The following is a 20,269-nucleotide window of genomic DNA, read 5'->3' on the forward strand; positions in this document are numbered from 1 at the left end:
GAAGTCTATCACTTCATAATCACTTTCACTCAAATTGCCTTCAATCTTCAGATTTGCAACCAATTCTTCCCGGTTAGTGAGAATCAAATCTAAGGTGGCTGTCCCCGGTTACTTCCTCCACCTTCCTGGCATGCACTAGGGACAACTTTTTGTTTCAGAATTTATTGGACTTTTAGAATTTTGCCAAATTACTTTTCCAGCAGATGTTTGTGAAGTTAAAAGCCTCCATTACCACGAAGTCTTGTGTTTTGGATATTTCTATTATTTGTTCTAGAAATGCTTCATGTCCCAAGGATACATGAATCTCCACATCCCTATGCAAAAGAGATGGAAAGGGTAGTTCAGCCATCCCTCCAGTAGATCTACTCCATCAGAAAGCTGGTGGAGTGGGGAGAACTCAGCCACAATCACAGCATCATATTTCCCCACCTCTCAAATTCTTCTTAGCCTGGCAGTCTGGTTAGTGATTAGCCACTAGACCATCCTCCCTGTGTTTAAGTGCTGTCATAGGACTTGGAAGACCTTGTTCAGTCCCTTATTCTGCTACAGGCTTCCTATGTGACATTAACTTGAGTTTCTATCTGTAAAATGTGGGGACTAGCACTTCACTATGTCACAGGAGTGTTTGAGGAAAAAAGACATAGTGACTCTCAGTCTTCAATGATAACAGGGGCTATGTAAGTACCTTAGATAGATAGATTCAGCATAGAGGGCCTGATCCAAAGTCTACTGAAGTCAAAATGAATTAATCTTTCCAATTTGCTTTAAATCAGGTCTGTGTTGAAGGAAATTGTATACAAGACCTTCATTTGCAAGTCACTTTTGCAGATCCAAATTGCAAGAGTCTCAATACTGTTGGGAACGAATGACATGGGCCCTTGATTTCCTTATATAGAGTGATTGCTTTGGGCCAAGTGGGACTTCCTTGTCAATTTGTTTAATTTTTCTTGCCTCCCCCTCTAACATCCTAGAAGAATTGATGCACTTCCATCTCCTGAATAAGATGCTGTCCCAACTTCCCATTAGGATTTATACACAGACCTCCCCTAGCCTAAGGATTAAACAAGAGGTATTTGCTTCAGTATATTTGATGAATAAATCTGTGTTTTAGGCTGAGGGACATTCTGCTGTATATGCTACTTTAGAATAGGATTTCTTCCTGCATCATGTGTAAAACCAAACACACTAAAATACAGGTATTACGTGTGTATGTGGGATTCAGGGAAAATGTTTAGACAGCAGTCTGGCCATTTGAACTCCAGTGAATTGGATAGCACTAACAGAATCTGTGAAGTGGAGGAGGAAAAAAAGAACAGTATTTCACATACAGATAAAACAATAGATATCTTTATCATTTGATTGTATATAATTGAATATTTTAATATCCCAAATATATCAGACATGAAGTTAGATTTTCTACCTTTTAAGCTTGTTATTTTTAATAAGCTCAATTACACATGAGAGTATGCATACACACTGGCCATCCAAAAGCAGCTCTAGTCTAAAAAGTGATTAAGTTAAAGTGGCACCTGCACATTCAAATAATCTACCCCCCCCCCCATGTCTTTAGATTCATGTATGCTTACTCTGCCAAAATGTTAGACAGAAAACTAGACAGCTTCAAAAATAACGGTCTACCAAAGATCCTGGGCATACTCCCACATGAAGTCATCAACTGGTGTGAGGAAACAAGAGCACACAACAGAAACCTTAAGCAGAACCCTTGGTAGAGAGGGCAGAACTCATGATCTCAGCACCATAGACCAGATGGTAACAGCAGCAAATGACAACCCGTGTGCTTACATGGATGGGAAGGATGTAACGTAATAACGCTCACTCTAGCAACTAAGGCCCTGATCCTGCAATTGGCTCTGCCTGGCCAGATCCTGCCACTCACATGGTGTTCTACTGATTAATAGAGCTCCGTGCAGGTGCAAGGATCTGCCGGCGAAGGGTTTGGTGTCGAATATACATTGTGATTACTTTTTACTCCTGCTTGCTCTGCAGAGCTAAAATAACTATGATGTGTGATCTGGATTCTATTCCAGTTTATGCATTATCCCAAAATATCATTAAATTCAGACTGCAGAATTTCTATTACTGGTAATGCATAAGACAGAAAGAACACACCTTTATTTTGAGATTCCAGGTCAGGTTTTCAGGGCTGTCAGTGTGGGGTTGGGGGAAAAATACCTATTTTTGTATATTGGGCAGATTTGATCTGGAGTCACTAAGGGTCAGTATACATGGCACCACCTTGTGCCATTTTAACTTTTTTTTTTTCTCCCAGAAAAACTGGGGAATGAAATTATATACCACACACACATACATATACATATATACACACATACATACATACACACACACACACACCCCTGGACTACATTAAATATAACAAATCATTGTAATGAGTCACATTTTCTAAAGATGCTTTTAAAAATAAAAAAGCTCTTATTTTGATCTCCATCAGAACATAGTTTAGACAGAAGTTATAGTATGCAGGTATCCAGTTCATGTAGGAGGAACACTTACGCATTCTATACTTTTAGCTGTTGACAAAAATAAGTCATACCAAGCCAAATTACTACTGCTATAAAAGAAATAAACATATTATATAAGGTTTAATCACCTGATATAACTTCAGTAGTATGGATATTATTATTCAGTCTTGAGGATGACCATACCAATAGATTCTACCATATTTAGATTGCAAGATTCTTGGAGGAGAGACAGCCTATTCTTCCATATCTGTACAGAGCTGAGCTTTGTCAGTAGCTAAGTAGTAACAAACCCATGGCCACCCCAATTTTAAATCTGTAAATATCTGTGGCATACAACACACCACACACAAATAAACTGCTCTAAACCACAAATTAAAAAGAAATGTTCAGTCACACTAGCATTAAGTTACTTTTATGAGCATTATGTGAAACATATCACACAGTTAAAGGAATTAAAGCGTTTCATAGGAGTCATAAAATGGCCAGGGAAACACAGCTTCTATTAAACCAGTGATTTCCCTCTATCTCCTGTTCACTTGAAGATTCTGACAGTGGATTGTCCTCTGCATCAGCCTTTATTTGCTAAAATAAAGCGCAGTTCTCTTTCATGTAGTCTTATGCAGTGATGCAAGTACAGTGGTACAGTACGGTACACCATACCAGGGTGATATTTATAGCTGGTATGGCATACTGGAAAGACACAGGAGGAGCCTGCTCCCAGCCCTTCCATGCAGCTCTCCTGAGTCCTCCTGCCTGGGGTCTGTATAGCAGCCCTGCCAGAGGACAGAGCTGGGGCTGAAGGCGGTACAGCAGCCATGCTGCGGAGCTCTCCCGGGAACCGCAGCGGGGAAAGGAGCAGAATGAGGGGCCACCGGGCAGCCCCACACCAGCAGCTCCTCTGGCACAGCTGCTATACTGCCCACATCCCTACCACGCAGCTGCGTCTCCCGAGTCCTCCTGCCTGGCATCTGTACAGCAGAGTCATCGGTGCAGCAGGAGGAGGATAGAGGCCCCCCCAGGTAACGTGGGATGGATGTGGATCATGGAGAGGGGACGGGAAAGCGTGAGGGACCCAGGCTGTGGGGCAGAGAGGAGTCACATGGGGAGGTCACATGCCCCTCCCCTTTTGTGTCCCTCCCATGAGTGTAGCATACCGGCAAGAAATGATTTCTACTTGCACCACTGGTCTTATAATAAGTGTACAGCTGCCATGATCTACTTTGCATGTGGCAGCATATCTGATGCCAAACATGTTGGGTGTAACAAACAAGACAAAAAAGCAACCAAGCAGGTGAGCCATGTATTGATATGATACTTACAAACAGCCATGTTAAGAAATGGGTAGCCATTTAAAAGATCACGTTAAGCAAGACATTACTAGAGTTAATTTGGTTCCCCTTCACCAAGTCAGCTTTCATGAGTGGGCTTGTCAGTCTGACAAGAAATGTAGTGTAATCGAAGGTATATACACAAGGAAACTGAGTCTACCCACTTCTCATTTGTGGAATATGGAATTTCATTTACCTTTTTAAAAACAAAAAAACAAACAAACAAAACAAACCACACTACATTACCATAGAAGACCATTCCCTAAAGTCAGCTTAACTTGCCCAGGTAAGATCTCCCCAATTACCAGTGATCCTCTAGTGAGAGAGAGACACACACAGACAGACAGACAAGGAATTCTGATGCCATTTCCCTCCCTGCTACCAGCACAGCACGAGAAAGACAATATGGCCAAAAGAAAGGACTCAGCTGCCATACCCCTATGCCACACTGATACTCAGTTCCATTTTTGCCCTGTCATGGCTTTATGTGACCCAGCATAATTAGAGCAAACTTTATGCTGCTCTAACATTGCACATGAAGACCAGCCCTGACTATAGTAGTAAAATGATGAGCTCTAAGTCACCGCTTTTGACTTGCATTCCTTGCAGTTCAAACCATACCCCAGGATCTGACATAGGATAGTATAACTGACGCTCTTGTGTAATCTTCAGTACACCGTAGTGAGCATGACTGAGCACCTACTGAACAATGCATTAGAACTTGCCTGAGGCCGAGCTGTGGGGAAGCACTTACCTTGCCCAAGGCACTGGCGTCGGGGTCCTCTTTCTTCCTCCACTCCACCAGACGGCCGCCTGAGGCTCTTTTCTTCTCCGTGCCCCCCGCTGGGGCTAACCATGGAGGCTGAGCCAGGAGGCAGCCGCCCCTTTCCTCCAGAAGCCCTGCTGTTGCGCCTGTCGCCGGGCTTGTGCCACGTGCGCTAAGCAGAGCTGCAGAGCTCTGCCCAGCTGCCGGCGCCCCCGCCAGCAATGAGAAGAATCGCATGGGATGGAGCGGCCGCTGCGCTGGGAGGGAGAGGGAGTCTGAGCCGTCGGCAGGCAGCCCAGGGGTTCCCTTGTGTCCGCGCGCCGCCGGCAGCCCAGCGTGGACACAGGGGAATCCCTGGGCTGCCTGCCTGCGGCTCAGACTCCCTCTCCCTCCCAGCACAGCGGCAGCTGGAACGATGGCGAAAAAAAAAAAAAAGAAAAAAAAAAAAAAGGGGCACCGCTTTTTGGCGCCCCCAAATCTTGGCGCCCTAGGCAACCGCCTAGTTGGCCTAAATGGTAGCACCGGCCCTGGTTGTGAGTTCAATCCTTGAGGGGGCCATTTAGGGATCTGGGGCAAAAATCTGTCTGGGGATTGGTCCTGCTTTGAGCAGGGGGTTGGACTAGATGACCTCCTGAGGTCCCTTCCAACGCTGATATTCTAGGATTAGAGAATTAAAGAGGATTTAAATGGTTAAAAAAAAAAAATACACCAGCCTATGGGCATATCTGTCTTACCTTAAGTACTGCCATCCCTTAATGGTGACAGAGGCCAGGTATAGCTTCTTCAGACACCTTCCGTCCCCCCACAGGCTCCTGTGTTTGAGTGTGTCCCTTTGTTTCCCCCAAGCCCCCAATACAGTATTATTCTTTGTCCTGTACGTGGCTTCTTTATGTGTTGGCAGGCTTTTGCCCTTCCTGGATGCTGTCTGGAAGACTAAGCCGGAGTCATCAGCAGTAATAGTTCTGGCTTTGTGTCCTTTAACGACTTTTAAATGGAAGCTGAGCAAGGGACCATCTTAAGCCATCGCCTCCTTTTTGCCTGCCCCATCCCCTTTAAATCAATGATATTACACCATACTAGGTGCACACAGAGAATTAAGAACTTCTTACAGATCACTCGCATATTTACCACAACATACATGTACATGCAGGGCTGTCCCTAGCTATTCTGGGGCCCTACGCAGCCCCTCTCCCCCTCCCCCCCCCGAGGCCTCTGCAGGAGGAGCAGGGGGCGGGCCCCAGGCCTCCACTGCAGGGGAGGCAGGGCTGGCTTGGGGGGCAAGGGGAAACCACCACCCCCCAGCACTCACCAGCGGCGCTGGGGCCGGGTTGCTGCCCTGCTGCAGAGCTCAGGGGAGTGGGGGCAGGGCTGGGCAGGGGCAGGGGCAGGGGCAGGAAGAGGCTGGGCAGGGGTGGGCTCTGGGGAAGAGGTGGAGCAGGGGCTGGAGCAACATGCAGCTGCGCAGGGCACCAGGAAATTTGGTGCCCCAAATTTCCTGGTGCCCTATGCAGCTCCGTACTTTGCGTATGGGTCAGGACGGCCCTGTGCATATGCTTGTATAGACTGATCGTTATTTGACAAACATTACATTCCAGCCTGATTCACCAGTATACACAGGTAATTGGTACTTTGACTGTCCTATTAAACTGGAATCACAGGTGTTTGGGTCACCAGAGTGACCCAAAGCATCAAGAGTGTACTACTGAATCTTGCCCTTAATACATTACTTTGCAGAAATAAGCAGTTTGCGTTTTATGGTTAGAAAATAGTTAATCTGGCAAATATTTTTCCTTGCAACTGACTGTGAAATTTATAATTCAGGAAGCTTGACTTATTTTGCCTAAATTGGATACGCTGTATAATAGGCTATGCAGATTCCTATTGTCTGTCGATGAAACAGAACCTCATTGTACCCTATCGAGCAGGTTGCAGCTTCTTTTCACTGAAAATGAAAGTGATATTGTCTAATACTTATTTTTCAAAGACACAGATGCTTCTAAATGATCTAGCTTCAATGCTGCAAGTCTCAAAATAATCTGTAGAGTTTAAGATCAATAGGCAAATCTTGCTAAAAATTCTTTCAGTGAAGAAAATAATTGGGCAAAACAATTTTGTATATTCAATTTCACTGTCACAGTGGAATAAATCTACTTTTGGAATTTCAAAGATTTACAGTCCTTAACTGAAAACAGGATGTTTTAAGTATTTGGGAAGCTGTACTTGTCTTTGATTTCTGTGATTAAAGAATAGCAAAATTGTAAGATTTGAGTATATAAGCCTGTTTCCCTCAGAATGCCTTTGAATAAGATAAATAATAAAACCTATTTACTGTGTTTGTATTGTGCCTAGCAACACCAATCAGGATCAGGACCCCACTGCACTGTATAAGACAGTCCTTGCCCTGATGTGCTTACACCATCTAATTTAAGACTAAGCCCTTAGTAAGTAGGTTTACAATTTCACTGGGTGCCAGTTAAGTTCCCAATACCATTATCTTTATGCAGGCAAGACTCCTAAGTGCTCTCAAAGAGATTAGCTATTTAATCATGTCCTCTAAAGAAAGTGTCCCTGGTGAAATATCATAAATAATGAGAGAAAAAAAGACTGTCAATTTTGATACTTGGCTTAAAAGATCTCCAAAGGATTGGCAGAAATAGTGTAGTTTAAATGACTACTAGTATCAGAGGGGTAGCCGTATTAGTCTGGATCTGTAAAAAGCGACAAAGAGTCCTGTGGCACCTTATAGACTAACAGACGTATTGGAGCATAAGCTTTCGTGGGTGAATACTCACTTCATCAGATGCATCACTACTAGGTTATACACAAGATATCTCCAGATTTGCGCATGACTTGATATGAGATACCATCTTCCCTCCCTTCCACAACCAGTTACCCTTCTCGACCACCTCCTTCCCATCTACCCACAGCCCATTTAAAGAGCTTTCTTTAAAAAGCCAGCTCTCCTCCTTTACTCACTTCACAGGGCTGTCAGAAGGATTAATTAGTTATAATTTTACAGTGCCCTGAAGATGAAGAGGCCAGGTCTTGCCCTAGGTAAAAGCAGGGGAGAGAGGTGCTCATGAGCATAATGGAAGGGAAATGCAGACCAAGTAGCAGCCCTGTGCTGTATCTTGCTCAGCACAATCTGCCCCAGGCACAAACGCCTGCATTAGTTACTGGAGTAACAGAACACCCCCTGCACACACATCTCCTTGCACCCCACCCCACCAATGACCACTCACACACACCTCCCACTCCTATCACAGCTTAAAATTGTGGGGGGTGGGTTTGAAATCCTGGCTCCACTGCAGTAAATGGCTAAACTCCCATTGATTTCCATAGGGTCAGGATGTCACTGAGGATGGATAGAGGAAAGCAGGTACATGCACACAGTGAAAGGATTTTACTCCCCTTATGCATCTGCAACTTGATAACTGTGTGTTCTGGACAGCGCACTAAGGCTCTGCACCCTTTTGCATGCAGCGCTTATACAGGATTGACCCCGCTAAATGTCAAGCATTTTATTTTGATCACTGACCCTCTCCATTTTGGAGTCAAGCAATTTTTAGCATTGTTTTAAAAATTTAAACAAGAGTTTTCAGTACAAGAATGAACAAAATGTGGGTGAGTGGCTCGATAGGAACAATAAAGAACACATCAAAAGCTGTGAGGGTAAAGCACTGAACGTATTGCAGCACTTTTCTTCCCTTTTGACAGGCATTCTATTTGTATCCAACTCCAGGAAAATGTTCTAAGTTTCTTTATCTCCGAAAAAATAACATTCACAAAAGCGGACACTAGCAACAGCTCTTTTGGGGTTTGAATATTAAAGCAATATTTATAATGGTTTGCTGCTTTTTTTACATAAAATGTTCCACATCTATATTTGCTTCTCATAAAGACAAGTTAAAAATTAACAAGGAGCTCCTTGCACAGTCTTTTTTAATTCACTTAAAAGAGATTTAATTAATTGAAAACATATTCTACTGCTGATGGACTTTCCCAGATTTGATGTGAACCTCATTCTACGCTTTGGATCAGGCCATATTGAAGGCCTGATCATTACCACTGCACCAGCTGCAATCAAATTGCAATATTTATCACTGTTAAATGTAAGATTTGCTACCACTCTACAGAACAATAACTATAACACAAGATAGAAACAGAAAATAAGCCTGTGATCTTGAAGTCCACCTATTAGACTGAACTGGGATTACTAAACAAGGATTACTCAAAAGCCAAATGTATTACACATTTAAATTACTTCATAAAGCCACACTTAAAGCACCAAAAGAAAGAATTGGGCTAACTCAGTGATCTGATATTTAATTAAGGAACAAAAACATGATAGGAATAGGATGACTGTCATAACTATAAAGGGAAGGGTAACAGCTCTCCTGTGTACAGTACTAAAATCCCTCCTGGCCAGAAACTCCAAAATCCTTTTACCTGTAAAGGGTTAAGAAGCTCGGGTAACCTGGTTGACACCTGACCCAAAGGACCAATAAGGGGACAAGATACTTTCAAATCTTGGGGGGGAAAGGCTTTTGTTTGTGCTCGTTGTTTTAAGGGGTTGTTTGCTCTTGGGACTGAGAGGGACCAGACATCAATCCAGGTTCTCCCCATCTTTCTAAACAAGTCTCTCATATTTCAAACTTGTAAGTAAAAAAGCCAGGCAAGGCGTCTTAGATTTACTTTGTTTTCTCAACTTGTAAATGTACCTTTTACCAGAGTGTTTATCTTTGTTTGCTGTACTTTGAACCTAAGACAGAAGGGGGTCCTCTGAGCTCTTTAAGTTTGATTACCCTGTAAAGTTATTTTCCATACTGATTTTACAGAGATGATTTTTACCTTTTTCTTTAATTAAAAGCCTTCTTTTTAAGAACCAGATTGATTTCTCCTTGTTTTAAGATCCAAGGGGGTTTGGATCTATATTCACCAGGAGTTGGTGAAAGGAAGGAGGGGGGAAGGGTCAATTTCTCCTTGTTTAAGATCCAAGGAGTTTGGATCTGTATTCACCAGGGAATTGGTGAGAGGTTTCTCAAGGCTTCCCAGGGAGGGAATCCAGTGGGAATGGTGGCAGCGGGACCAGAGCTAAGCTGGTAGTTAAGCTTAGAAGTTTTCATGCAGGCCCCTACATTTGTACCCTAAAGTTCAAAGTGGGGATACAGCCTTGACAATGACATTCATGGAATAATCATGCTGCTTGGATGTTTTGAGGTACAAGGTGCATCTAAAGTCTTAAGAAGAGATTAGATGTGTAATAATCACTCTCCTTACTTGCTGTTCCAGTAAAAACTGCTATGGGGGAAAAAAAAACCTGTCTTGAGAATAATAAAAAGGGAGACCACTTAAAAGGTAGGGCAGCAGGTTCATCTGCGAGAAACTAATTAAGCCAATACTTTTTTGGAATGTTCAGATCAAAATGCTCTGTCACTTTCATAGTTAGAGGCAAGACGGTCATCTCAGAAACAAAAAACCGTCAACTCCAAACACTACAATCATGTGAGCAACTTCCAGACAAAACACTTGATCCAATCTGTTTCAAGTAGAATCACAGGGTTCCACATATCAATTTAGGTCAAAAGATTCTCCCCTTAGTATGAAGATGATCAGATGAAAATTAAAAGGCACTGTCCCTTTAAAAATGGACACCTTGCTGAAAAGCCAAATGGAGAGATTATTTTATTAACTATTTGTGTGGCCCATGTTATCATAGTATCTTAGCACCACACAAAATGTTTAAAAAAGGCCTTGGGGTGATTAGTGACTTCTAGACCAAAAAGTCCAGCAAATGGGTTGCAACCATAATTAAACATAAAATTATAAAACACCTAGAAAATCAGGATATGAAAGGGACTAACCAGCATCGTTTCTGCAAAGGAATATCAAGCCTCACTAATGTTAGAATTCTTTGAATGGGTCAATAAAATAGTGGGTAAAGAAGAACCAACTGATATTAATAAATAGTACAGAGATTGGGAACTTCCAATCACTCTCTCATACTACAAGAACACAGTCAGTGGTATATAAGGGGTGAAGATTCAAAACTGATAAAAGGAAATATTTTCACATAACATTCAGACTTTGGAACTCATTGCCACAAGTTATCAGAGGCCAAAAGTTTAGCAGGATTCCAAATGGATTAGAGCTTTACACAAATAAGAGTATCAAATTAGAATAGTAATTTTAAAAAATACACAAGAGCTTTGGAAAGGATATAAACCTTCAAGTTTTGATGCATAAACCTATCTCTAACTACCAGGGGCTAAGAGGAAATGTTCCCTGGGGTGGGTTATCCCATAACTGCCTACTGCAGAGTTTCTTCCTCTGAAGTAGCTAGTACTAGTCATAATGGGAGATAGGATAGTGGACAAGAGGAACCATTGGTTTGATCCAGAATGGCAACTCCTATATTCCTAATTTTCTATTATTGTATTTATCCTCGTACCACTCTTGACATGTAACTAAATATTTATCCTCAATGTAAAATTGAGGTCCTGAAGCACAGCAAGGCTAAGGCCCAGATCTTCTAGGGCAGGGATCGGCAACTTTTGGCACCCCGCACTGCTTCCCACCGCCCCCATTGGCCTGGAGCGGCAAACCATGGCCAGTGGGAGCCGTGATCGGCCGAATTTGCAGACGCAGCAGGTAAACAAACTGGCCCAGCCCGTCAGGGTCCTTACCCGCATGCCAGAGGTTGCCGATCCCTATTCTAGGGTATTTAGGTGTCTAACTCCCATCAAAATCAGGGCTATTTGTGAAGCAGAAATTGAAAGGATGGGGGAACCAGCACAGATGACACATGACAGGGCATTTGGAGATGTAGGCAAACACTGTCTGAGAGGCACCAGTGGGATATACAATCAGATGGATTGTCATGTTACATTGCATTTTAGACTATTACGTTCCTTGAGTTCATATTTTGTGTGCTGACATTTTGAAGTTCACCTTGACACTGATGGAGAAAACAGTCTCATTGAGATACCTTCTTGAGATGGATGGAAATAAGCTTGAGGGAACTATTTCCTTGGAGTGAAATTCACCTGGGTTAAGGGCCAGCACAAGGTCCTCTACACAATTCAAACTCTACATTAGATCCACATGAACAAGGATGTTGTGGCCCCTCTCTTTACTTGCCTCATCACAACTAATTTATGCAAGACCTGCATGGGGACCCCCTCATCATTATGTGGGGGTATGGAGATGTGACACTCTGTACCCCAAACACCTGCCTGGCATCCCCATATTCACCACTATCATATAATTATATGTTTTGTACAAAGTATGCCTTGTGAGGTATCATTTAAAAGGTCTTGGTCTGTTAAATATTAATATCCTGTTGGATTGTATGTGCTATCATGGTGTGGGAAGTTACAAAGTTCTGCTATGTGCATGTTACTGAAATATGTTGGGAAGTTGGAAACACCCACAACCAGTCTTTCTGGAACAACAATGGAGAAGCCAGATGGTGTTGATGGCCCATTAAGGAGAATCCACACTACTAAGGATTATCACAGGATCTGTGTACAATGAAGGCTTCTCAGTCGAAGCACGTAAACAATGGACACTGCTTGACTCAGTCATAGCAAAAGTTCTTTCCAGCAAGCTGGAAGAACCTATAAAGGAGCAGAAGTGACATCATCATTTATCCTTACTTCCCCCATAACTCAACACCTGGAAACATGTCTGGAGAACAAAGACTGAACTAGGAAGGTGGTCCCAGGCTGGAAAGGAGAATTCCAGCCTATGTATTAAGGAACAATACCATCAGGATGAGACACTGCTTGATTCAAATCCTGTCTAGTTTATAGAACTCAGATTGCGTTTTTACTTTTATTTCTTAGGTAATCGGCTTTGATCTGTACTGACCTTTATGTAGTTAATAAATCCACTTTATATTTTACCTGAAACTGTGTTTTGCTCCAAATACTTGGGGAATCTGCTCAGGAACAAAAACTGGTGCATGTCCTCTCCACATTGCGGGAGGGGCAGATTGGGTAATAAAAAGTTAAACTCGTCAGGCATCTGACCAGGGCAAGACAGTATAGCTCTGGGGTCCTAGGCTGGGGATCTATGGGGAATTGGCTGGAGCTATTGAGTGGCTGGCAAAAGCATTCATGTAACTCAGCTGGGTGTGTCCCTATCTGTGGAAGTTCAGGACCTAGAGGGTTTTGCAGCTTGTCATAGCACCACAGTGTGAGAGGGAGCTCAGGTTGGTGAGACAGAGGGCGCAGCGGTACTCCAGTTCCAGGTTGGAGCCCAGAGAACCTGTCATGGGAGACATTCCTGTTTTTCCCTTAACCTGTGCTGACCCAATGTCCCTCAAACGCTGTGCAAGCCCATAAACTTGAGTAACAGTTGAGAAGCTGTGGAGACCTGGCTCCTAGTTGGGAGTATATTTCTCTCCACCACCAGATTCTGAGTATTCCATCCACAAAAAGTCCAGTTACTCTTAGTCGGGGAAAGTGAATTTTACTCTGGGTAAATACGATCTTGCATACAGAACCTGTTTGATTGTATTCTTTGATCCCTAAGGTGGACCTAGTGGTTGGTTGACCCTGACTATGTACAAGAGACTATTGCTTTCCAAAACTTTCCTAAACTAGATCCACAATACCCTAATCCAAAGGCAAGCAGAAGAGGATATGAATTGAGACTTGTAAGCAATAGGAAGATCCACCCTCAGTGACCAAAGGAGAAAATGAAAACAAACATCTACATAACCAGTTAATGTCAAACAGTACACCAAAAATACTGCATACATAAAAAGGTCTGATCACTAAATCCTTACTAAGCAAAATCCCTACTGTGTTCAGTGGAAGTGCTGCCTGAATAAGGACTGTGGGATCAAGCCATTTATAATTTGATTTCAGTCTTATTTAAGCTCTTCTAACTTTAAGCAAATGAGCAATGACACTTTTAAAAAAAGACAAAACTCAAACGTTATTCATAAAACAAAGACAACTCTTAAAATCACATTTTAATATTTAATTTGCTCCCTTTGATAAATTGCCTGGGAAGTAATAACTCTCATCCCTTTTCTGAGCTGAAATGCTTTAGAATGTTTCTAAAATAATATACCTAACTATTCTAAAAATATCATTCCATTGCACTTGGAATGGGTTAATAGAATTAAAGTTTCTTTAAAACACCTCAAAGTAATGATTTTTTAAACCTGTATTAAAATCTTCTAAAGCCTAAATCTCATTAAATACCTTTAACATTTTAAAAGTTTGAATTAAAGATTCGGCAAGACCAGAGATTTCGGTTTAAAATCCAACAGCAGCACTGTCATGCATTTTGACATTTGTGAGCACTCCCTACAACTATAAAACCTAGTAGCAACACTGGGAATGACTAATTATTGCTATCATTTTCTAAAATAGTTACTATAGAAAACATACCATTTTGTGAACACTATCAAAAGGAGGTTATTCTTTGCTCACTATTAGCATCTTAATTCTAAACCTAAATGGATGTTTAAGAAGATTTTATAAATATACATGTTTGATATTGTAGCTACAGAAAATCATGACTAATAAAGGACTTCAGTGACAATTAATGAGAAGGGAACAAAAACTGTAAGCAATAATCTAGCTCTGAGTAGATGTATCAAAAAGAGCTAGTTTAAAATCAGGTTTTTCCTGTGGGCACTGCTTTAAACTCAGACATCCTATTTCCACATAGACTAGACTAGTTTGCTTTTGAAATAAAAAGTTACTTTAATCATTCAAGTAGAAATGCTAAGATTTGTTTACACAATGTAAATCTTCAGGCTAATGAAGGAAAAATAACCCCTTGATCAACAACATTTATTTTTATCTTCAGGACAAGGCAAGAATATCAACAGCAATAATGCTGCCTAGGAAAAACACATGAATTACAGAGAAACTGTTTTGAAAGAAACAGAAACAAGTATTTAAATAATCACCCAATTCACCACCACTCCAACCCTTAGCTCCACATAAAATTCAAACAAAAACAAGAATTGGACAGGCAATCTAATAATTTTTCTTTTTAGTGACCATGTCATTACATCTGTCCCTGTTCTTAGAAGTCATGATACTTTATCCTTTGAGAGCACTTTCCATCTTCAGAGCTTTTTACAAACACTAACTGTAATCGTATCCCAGTCTCACACCCCAGGGCTGATTTAACTTCCTAATCCTCAGTTTGGGATTGTTGAATTAAGTTTGTTTTATCAACTCTCTGTGGCAATTTCTAAACCCTGAAAGTGGCTAGACACAGTTGGAGTGAATTGACTGACCAAACTACAGCTTAGAGTCCACTAGTCTTTTCATTCTGTGTTTGTAATTTGTTGTACAATCCAGTAAAAGCAGACAGGACACGATGCAATTTAATGTAAACCATTTGGAGTGAAAGGTGTTGTTTTGTCTAGCGAGATCTCCCCCTCACAGTCCAGCTCACACATAGAGTCGGTGGCAATCTCATGGTCTGGGGAGATCTGGGACATCCTGTCGAAAGGATCATCCTCGCAATCAACCACATTAGGGATCATGTTGACATAAGCAGTCACTATTTCCTTATGGAAAAGGGTGTCTTGATTGTAGGAGATGAGTTCATTGCTTATATTGACTGTCTCCACTGGAGTGCTAGAGCAAAACTCACTGCACCCTAGGAGGTTGGAGAAAACCTTCCTGAAGTCAGCATTGAAAGCATAGATGATGGGATTGAGGGATGAGTTGGCCCAGCCAAACCATACAAAAATATTAAAGGTGGTCTCACTGACACAGGGAAGGCCAGCATGGGGGTCGTTAGGGGGGCTCTCACAGAAGGGGACCATGCAGTTCAGGATGAAGAAGGGCAGCCAGCAGCAGACAAAGACTCCCATGATGACTGAGAGGGTCTTCAAGACCTTGGTCTCTTTTCTGATTGAAGTCTTGAGGCTGGTGTGGTGGTGGCAGTCAACGCGGTTGCTCCGGCAGCTCTGTGCATGCTCAGCTGCCCTCTCCAGGGAGGAAATCCTCCGGATCTGCACTTGGGCAATGCGGTAGATCCGCGTGTAGGTGACTAGCATGATGGCCACAGGGATATAAAAGCTGATCAGTGAGGAGGAGATAGCATAGGTCCTGTTGAGGCTGGAATCACAGCTCTCAGCCTGTTCCTCAAGAGTCTCATTGCTGCCGGGGGTCCCCTCAGAGGGTTTCGATATTGCTGTCCAGGTGGTGCCAATCCCTTCCGCCCAGGTGGTTCCAGTGCCCGCTGCTGCCGAGGTAGTGCCTGGTCCACCGCCACCAACATTCCCACCTTTATGCCAGTTGAGCTGGACAGGAATGAAGGAGATAAGGACAGACAAAGCCCAAGCCACACTGATCATCACCAAGGCCACCCTCTGCGTCATCTTCCTCTCGTACCTGAATGGGCTGGAGATGGCCCAGTACCTGTCCATGCTGATCACACAGAGGTTCAGAATGGAGGCAGTGGAGCACATGATATCAAAGGCCACCCAGACATTGCAGAAGGCCCCGAAGGGCCAGTAGCCAGCCACCTCGGCCACTGCCTTCCAGGGCATCACCAACAGGGCCACCAAGAGGTCAGAGACGGCCAAGGACACGATGAAGATGTTGGTGACCTTGCTCCTCAGGTGCCGGAAGCGGATGATGGCCACACACACCAGCACGTTGCCGAACAGCGTCCAGAGAATCAGCAGGGACAGCAGGCTGCCAGCCACTATCTGCGCTGGCCCCGGAGCCACAGGCGGCTTCCCTGCTCCCTCCCCAGCACCCACTGCAGGCGGCCCGGGCTGCTGCAACAGCAGCGAACGCGGGCGAGGCTGGAAGAGCAGAGTCTGATTCTGCCCTGGAGACTGGAGCATGGCTGGGTCCCTCCCCCCGGGGCCAGGGCAGTGGGAGCGCGCTGCACTGCTAACACTTCTCCCGGGCGCCCGCCGCTTGGCCCCATTGGATCCCCCGGGGGCGCTCAGTCCGCCAGCCAGTCACCGCTGCCGGGCTCGCTCCTGCTAGCAACGTGCTCCGCGGCGGCGGCCCCCGGTTCGCCCCCTGCACTCAGGGTGCATTGGGGCTGCTGTTGGGCTCCCCTCCTGCAGCCGATGCACCCGAGTGGTACTGCTGCGCTGCTTGGACTCTCAGCGAAGCGCAGGGTGCGGCCAGTGCCCCCGCAACTTCTACCAGTGCCCCCTTCCGCTGCTGCCAGTACAGCCGGGGCTGCTGCCAGTGCCCCCTCCCCCCCCAGCTGCTCTCAGCGCACCCCTGAACAAGTGCGGGGCCCCCTCCTGCTCTCGCGCCGCGCGCTGCAGCTTGCCTCGCCCTCCTGCTCTAGCTGCGCCCCAGCGCTGCGCCTGCTGCTGTGGGTAAGTCCCGGAGCTACGGCGGAGCTCCCTCTCCGCTCCGAGTGCTGCCGCTCGAGTGTCGGCTCCTGCCGCTCTCGCCTTCACTCCCCATGCGGTTGGGTACGCTCCGGCGAGCTGAGCATGCTCAGTAACAAGGGGAGCCGCTGTCCTGAACCTCTGCTCCCCGAGCAAGATGGGGACAAACTTTGGGATGTGGGCGCACGGGAGCGGGGCTTGTGCGCCTCCTCGGACAGGGCGGGTCGGTGCCGCTGCCCACACGGGGGGGGGGGGGGGGGGGCGCGGGGCCCCCCCCCCCCCGGGGCGGGCCCGCGACAAGGCTGAAAGCAGCTGTCCACGGGAGACCGAGTGGCTGTTTCCAACGCACGCACACAGCGCAGGTTAAACACATCCAGACGTGGCTGGGGTGGGGGGCCGGGGTTCACCTTATGTCCTGCCCATCTTATCAGGTTCTAGGAAGCCCACATGGGTAAAAGGTGGAGAAAGCCTGCGCTGGAAGGCCCTGTTGATGCAGAGCGTAGGTAGAAAACAGAAGGGGGTGACTAGTGGCACACTGCGTAGAAGTCCCTGTCCCTCTATGACCAATATCTCTCCTGCAAGAGTCTGTATTTCATGTCTCCATAGGGCCAGATTCAAGGAACAGGCAGTTGCCCCCGCTTAGCCACAATATTTAGGGCTCGATCTGAACTAACAGAGATGTCGGGCGGATCATTTCCTACATGTTGTGGCTTATCTAGAGTGACTCTTTCCATGCATAAGGCTAGAGCCATCACCCATAACCTGGGGGGCTACTAAATGGGTGCTTTTTTGGAATATGTTTATTTAAAAAAAAAAAAACCACTCAGTCACATAACTTTGTAAAGGTGTGGTGCTGGCGAGAAAAGCATTACAAAGGTCACCTACAGCACCCCCCCCAATACATTTCACAAGCTAGTGCTAGCACTTGCTATTTTCTGTAATTATTATTATAAAGTAATTATTAGGAAGAATCATTAGAGGTTCAATTAGAGCTTTGTAAGACACATTTAGCCAAATCTACTTTCAGCTTATACCAGGGACTCAAGGCACCCTGCATATTTAAAAAGTAGTTTTTGCTTCTCCCTGAGGAATAAAAGGCTTGGGGGGGGGGGGGAAGTTATTAGTCATTCTAGCCTTCTATACCTGATCTCCCCGAAAACTCAATGGACAACTGGAGGACTTAAGTTTATAACATCCAAGCAACATAGAAACAGATTTAATTTGCTATCTGTCTGTAGAATCCATCATTATTCTGTTTAAGGCTCTAATCCTACCAAAAAAGTGTAAGCATGAGTTTAACATTCTAGTCTCATTGAATTCCCCATTCACGTGTGTAAAGTTAAGCCTATATGTTTTTGCAAGATCAGAGGCTTGACTCAAAGGGTAAGTGGTTTTTTATTCAGATAGTTGTAAAAAATAAATTGGAAGAAAAATATAGCTGTTCAAGCTTCAGTGTCTATTTTCAATTAAAAGCTAAGAAAACTCCTAATCAATTCTCCAGTGAGAACAGGAAAGTCTTAATATACCTAATATTTCTGAAATAAAAGCAGAAATTTGAAGAAAAACCAAGTCATACTCCAGGAAGTCTCTGGAAATTATAAGATATAAAAAGAGGAAGCACCAGTCCATTTCTCTCTTTAGGTCATCTTTAAGAAATTGCAATTATTTTAGTACAGGATACAATTTCCCCATCATTGAAACTGACAGACATTTAATAGTAGACAGAGAAGCTATTTTTTAGCTCAGTGACCAAGGAAAAGACGCTGAGTACTGCTTGCATTAAATTTGCTCCACTTTAGTACTTCTTGCAACCCTTACAAAGAGAGTGAGCATGAAAGTAGTTCTCCATTTTGCATATTTGATTAATACACATTACCTCATGCCTATGTGTATATTATGCATACATGTATAATACATACAATTTCACTCTTTCGCCACAGAACCAGTAGCTCAGCTACAATTATAAGAGCCAGTAAAAATACTAACATTTTATTGGAAATGTAAGTGCCCTATGTCCCAGTGGAACTGAAGTTAAACACTTGGATTTATGGTTTAAAAATATTCTTCACTGATAATCTCCCATATTGGGAACTCCAGCAGCCACAAGAAGTGGAACCCAAACACTGCAAAAGATTGGGGGTAAAAATGAGCTGTCCAGCCAAACCAGGACAGAAAGCTAGCAAAGGAAAAAGCCACACAAATGATGTTAATGTTAGCAGTCCCCTGCCTGGAGTCACACTCACAGGGGTAGAGAAGGAAGTCCTCATTTGCCATTCATGTGCGGAGTGTCTTTTGGGTTAAGGTTTGTGGTGTGTGTTTAAAAAGGAGTTTTACTCATCCCATCAGTTCTGTACGATCTCCCCCAGAGCCGGAGAGCATATTAACAGGCTAGGTGCCTTGCACACTATAAAGGCCATAAGCATGAAGGAGCCCATAGGAACTCATGTAGCAAAAGCTTCTGGAAAGAAGATCCTTGATGATTCTGGCTCCTTTTTCCTTCAGTGGAGATGCTCTTTCCTGTCCACCAGCCCAACTCCCTGAGAGCTCAAGTCTACAGGGCTTGCTCCTCCTCCCCCACAGCTTCAGCTGACACTTAGAAGTCCACCACACATACATCTGAACAGACGCACTATCCCACAACACACCCTGTAGCATCTATGCTCAGGGGTCTTCTGGCAGGAAAGGAGATGAGCTCTCTCACACCCACACCCATCAGAAACTGTACAGACTAGTATCTAATCCCCAACTCCTGGTAAGTTACCCCATTTCTCTGGGAGATTCAGGCAGGAGGTTAGTACACCTGAAATTGGGAGTCACTCAGCAAAAACAAACCAGGAGACTTAACACCTCTGCCAAACTCATGATTGTTCCATTAATTTCAGGAAGTTATTAGTTCCTCTCCCCAGGAAGAAAAAAAAATCCCTAAATCAAAACAATTACTTCACAAACAAATAAAATTTTAAACTATCTATACCAATACAATTGCCTCTCGAGTAGGGTTACCATACGTCCGGATTTTCCCGGACATGTCCGGCTTTTTGGGCTCCAAATCCCTGTCCGGGGGGAAATCCCAAAAAGCTGGACATGTCCGGGAAAATCGGGACATGCGGGGCCAGCGGTGCTGGGCCGGGGGCCGGCGGTGCCGGGCCGGCGGTGCCGAGCCGGGGATGCGGTGCCGAGCCGGGGATGCGGTGCCGGACCGAGCCGGGGGGTGCTGAGCCAGGGGCCGGCAGTGCTGGGCGGGCCGGGGGGTGCTCGGCCGGGGGCCCGGGGGCCGGGCCGGGGACCGGCAGTGCTGGGCGGGCCGGGGGTGCTCGGCCGGGGG

General features: G+C 44.6%; 1 protein-coding gene across 1 annotated transcript; it reads right to left on the reverse strand.

Moving 5' to 3' along the window:
• Positions 1-14,955: 14,955 nt before the first annotated feature.
• Positions 14,956-16,434, reverse strand: DRD5 (dopamine receptor D5). The gene has a single exon (XM_024195562.1). The coding sequence runs from the start codon at positions 16,432-16,434 to the stop codon at positions 14,956-14,958; it is 1,479 nt and encodes a 492-aa protein (XP_024051330.1).
• Positions 16,435-20,269: the final 3,835 nt, after the last annotated feature.

The sequence above is a fragment of the Terrapene carolina genome, unplaced genomic scaffold (genome assembly GCF_002925995.2).
Source record: "Terrapene carolina triunguis isolate 2854851 unplaced genomic scaffold, T_m_triunguis-2.0 Scaffold66, whole genome shotgun sequence".
Taxonomy (NCBI): Eukaryota; Metazoa; Chordata; order Testudines; family Emydidae; genus Terrapene; species Terrapene triunguis.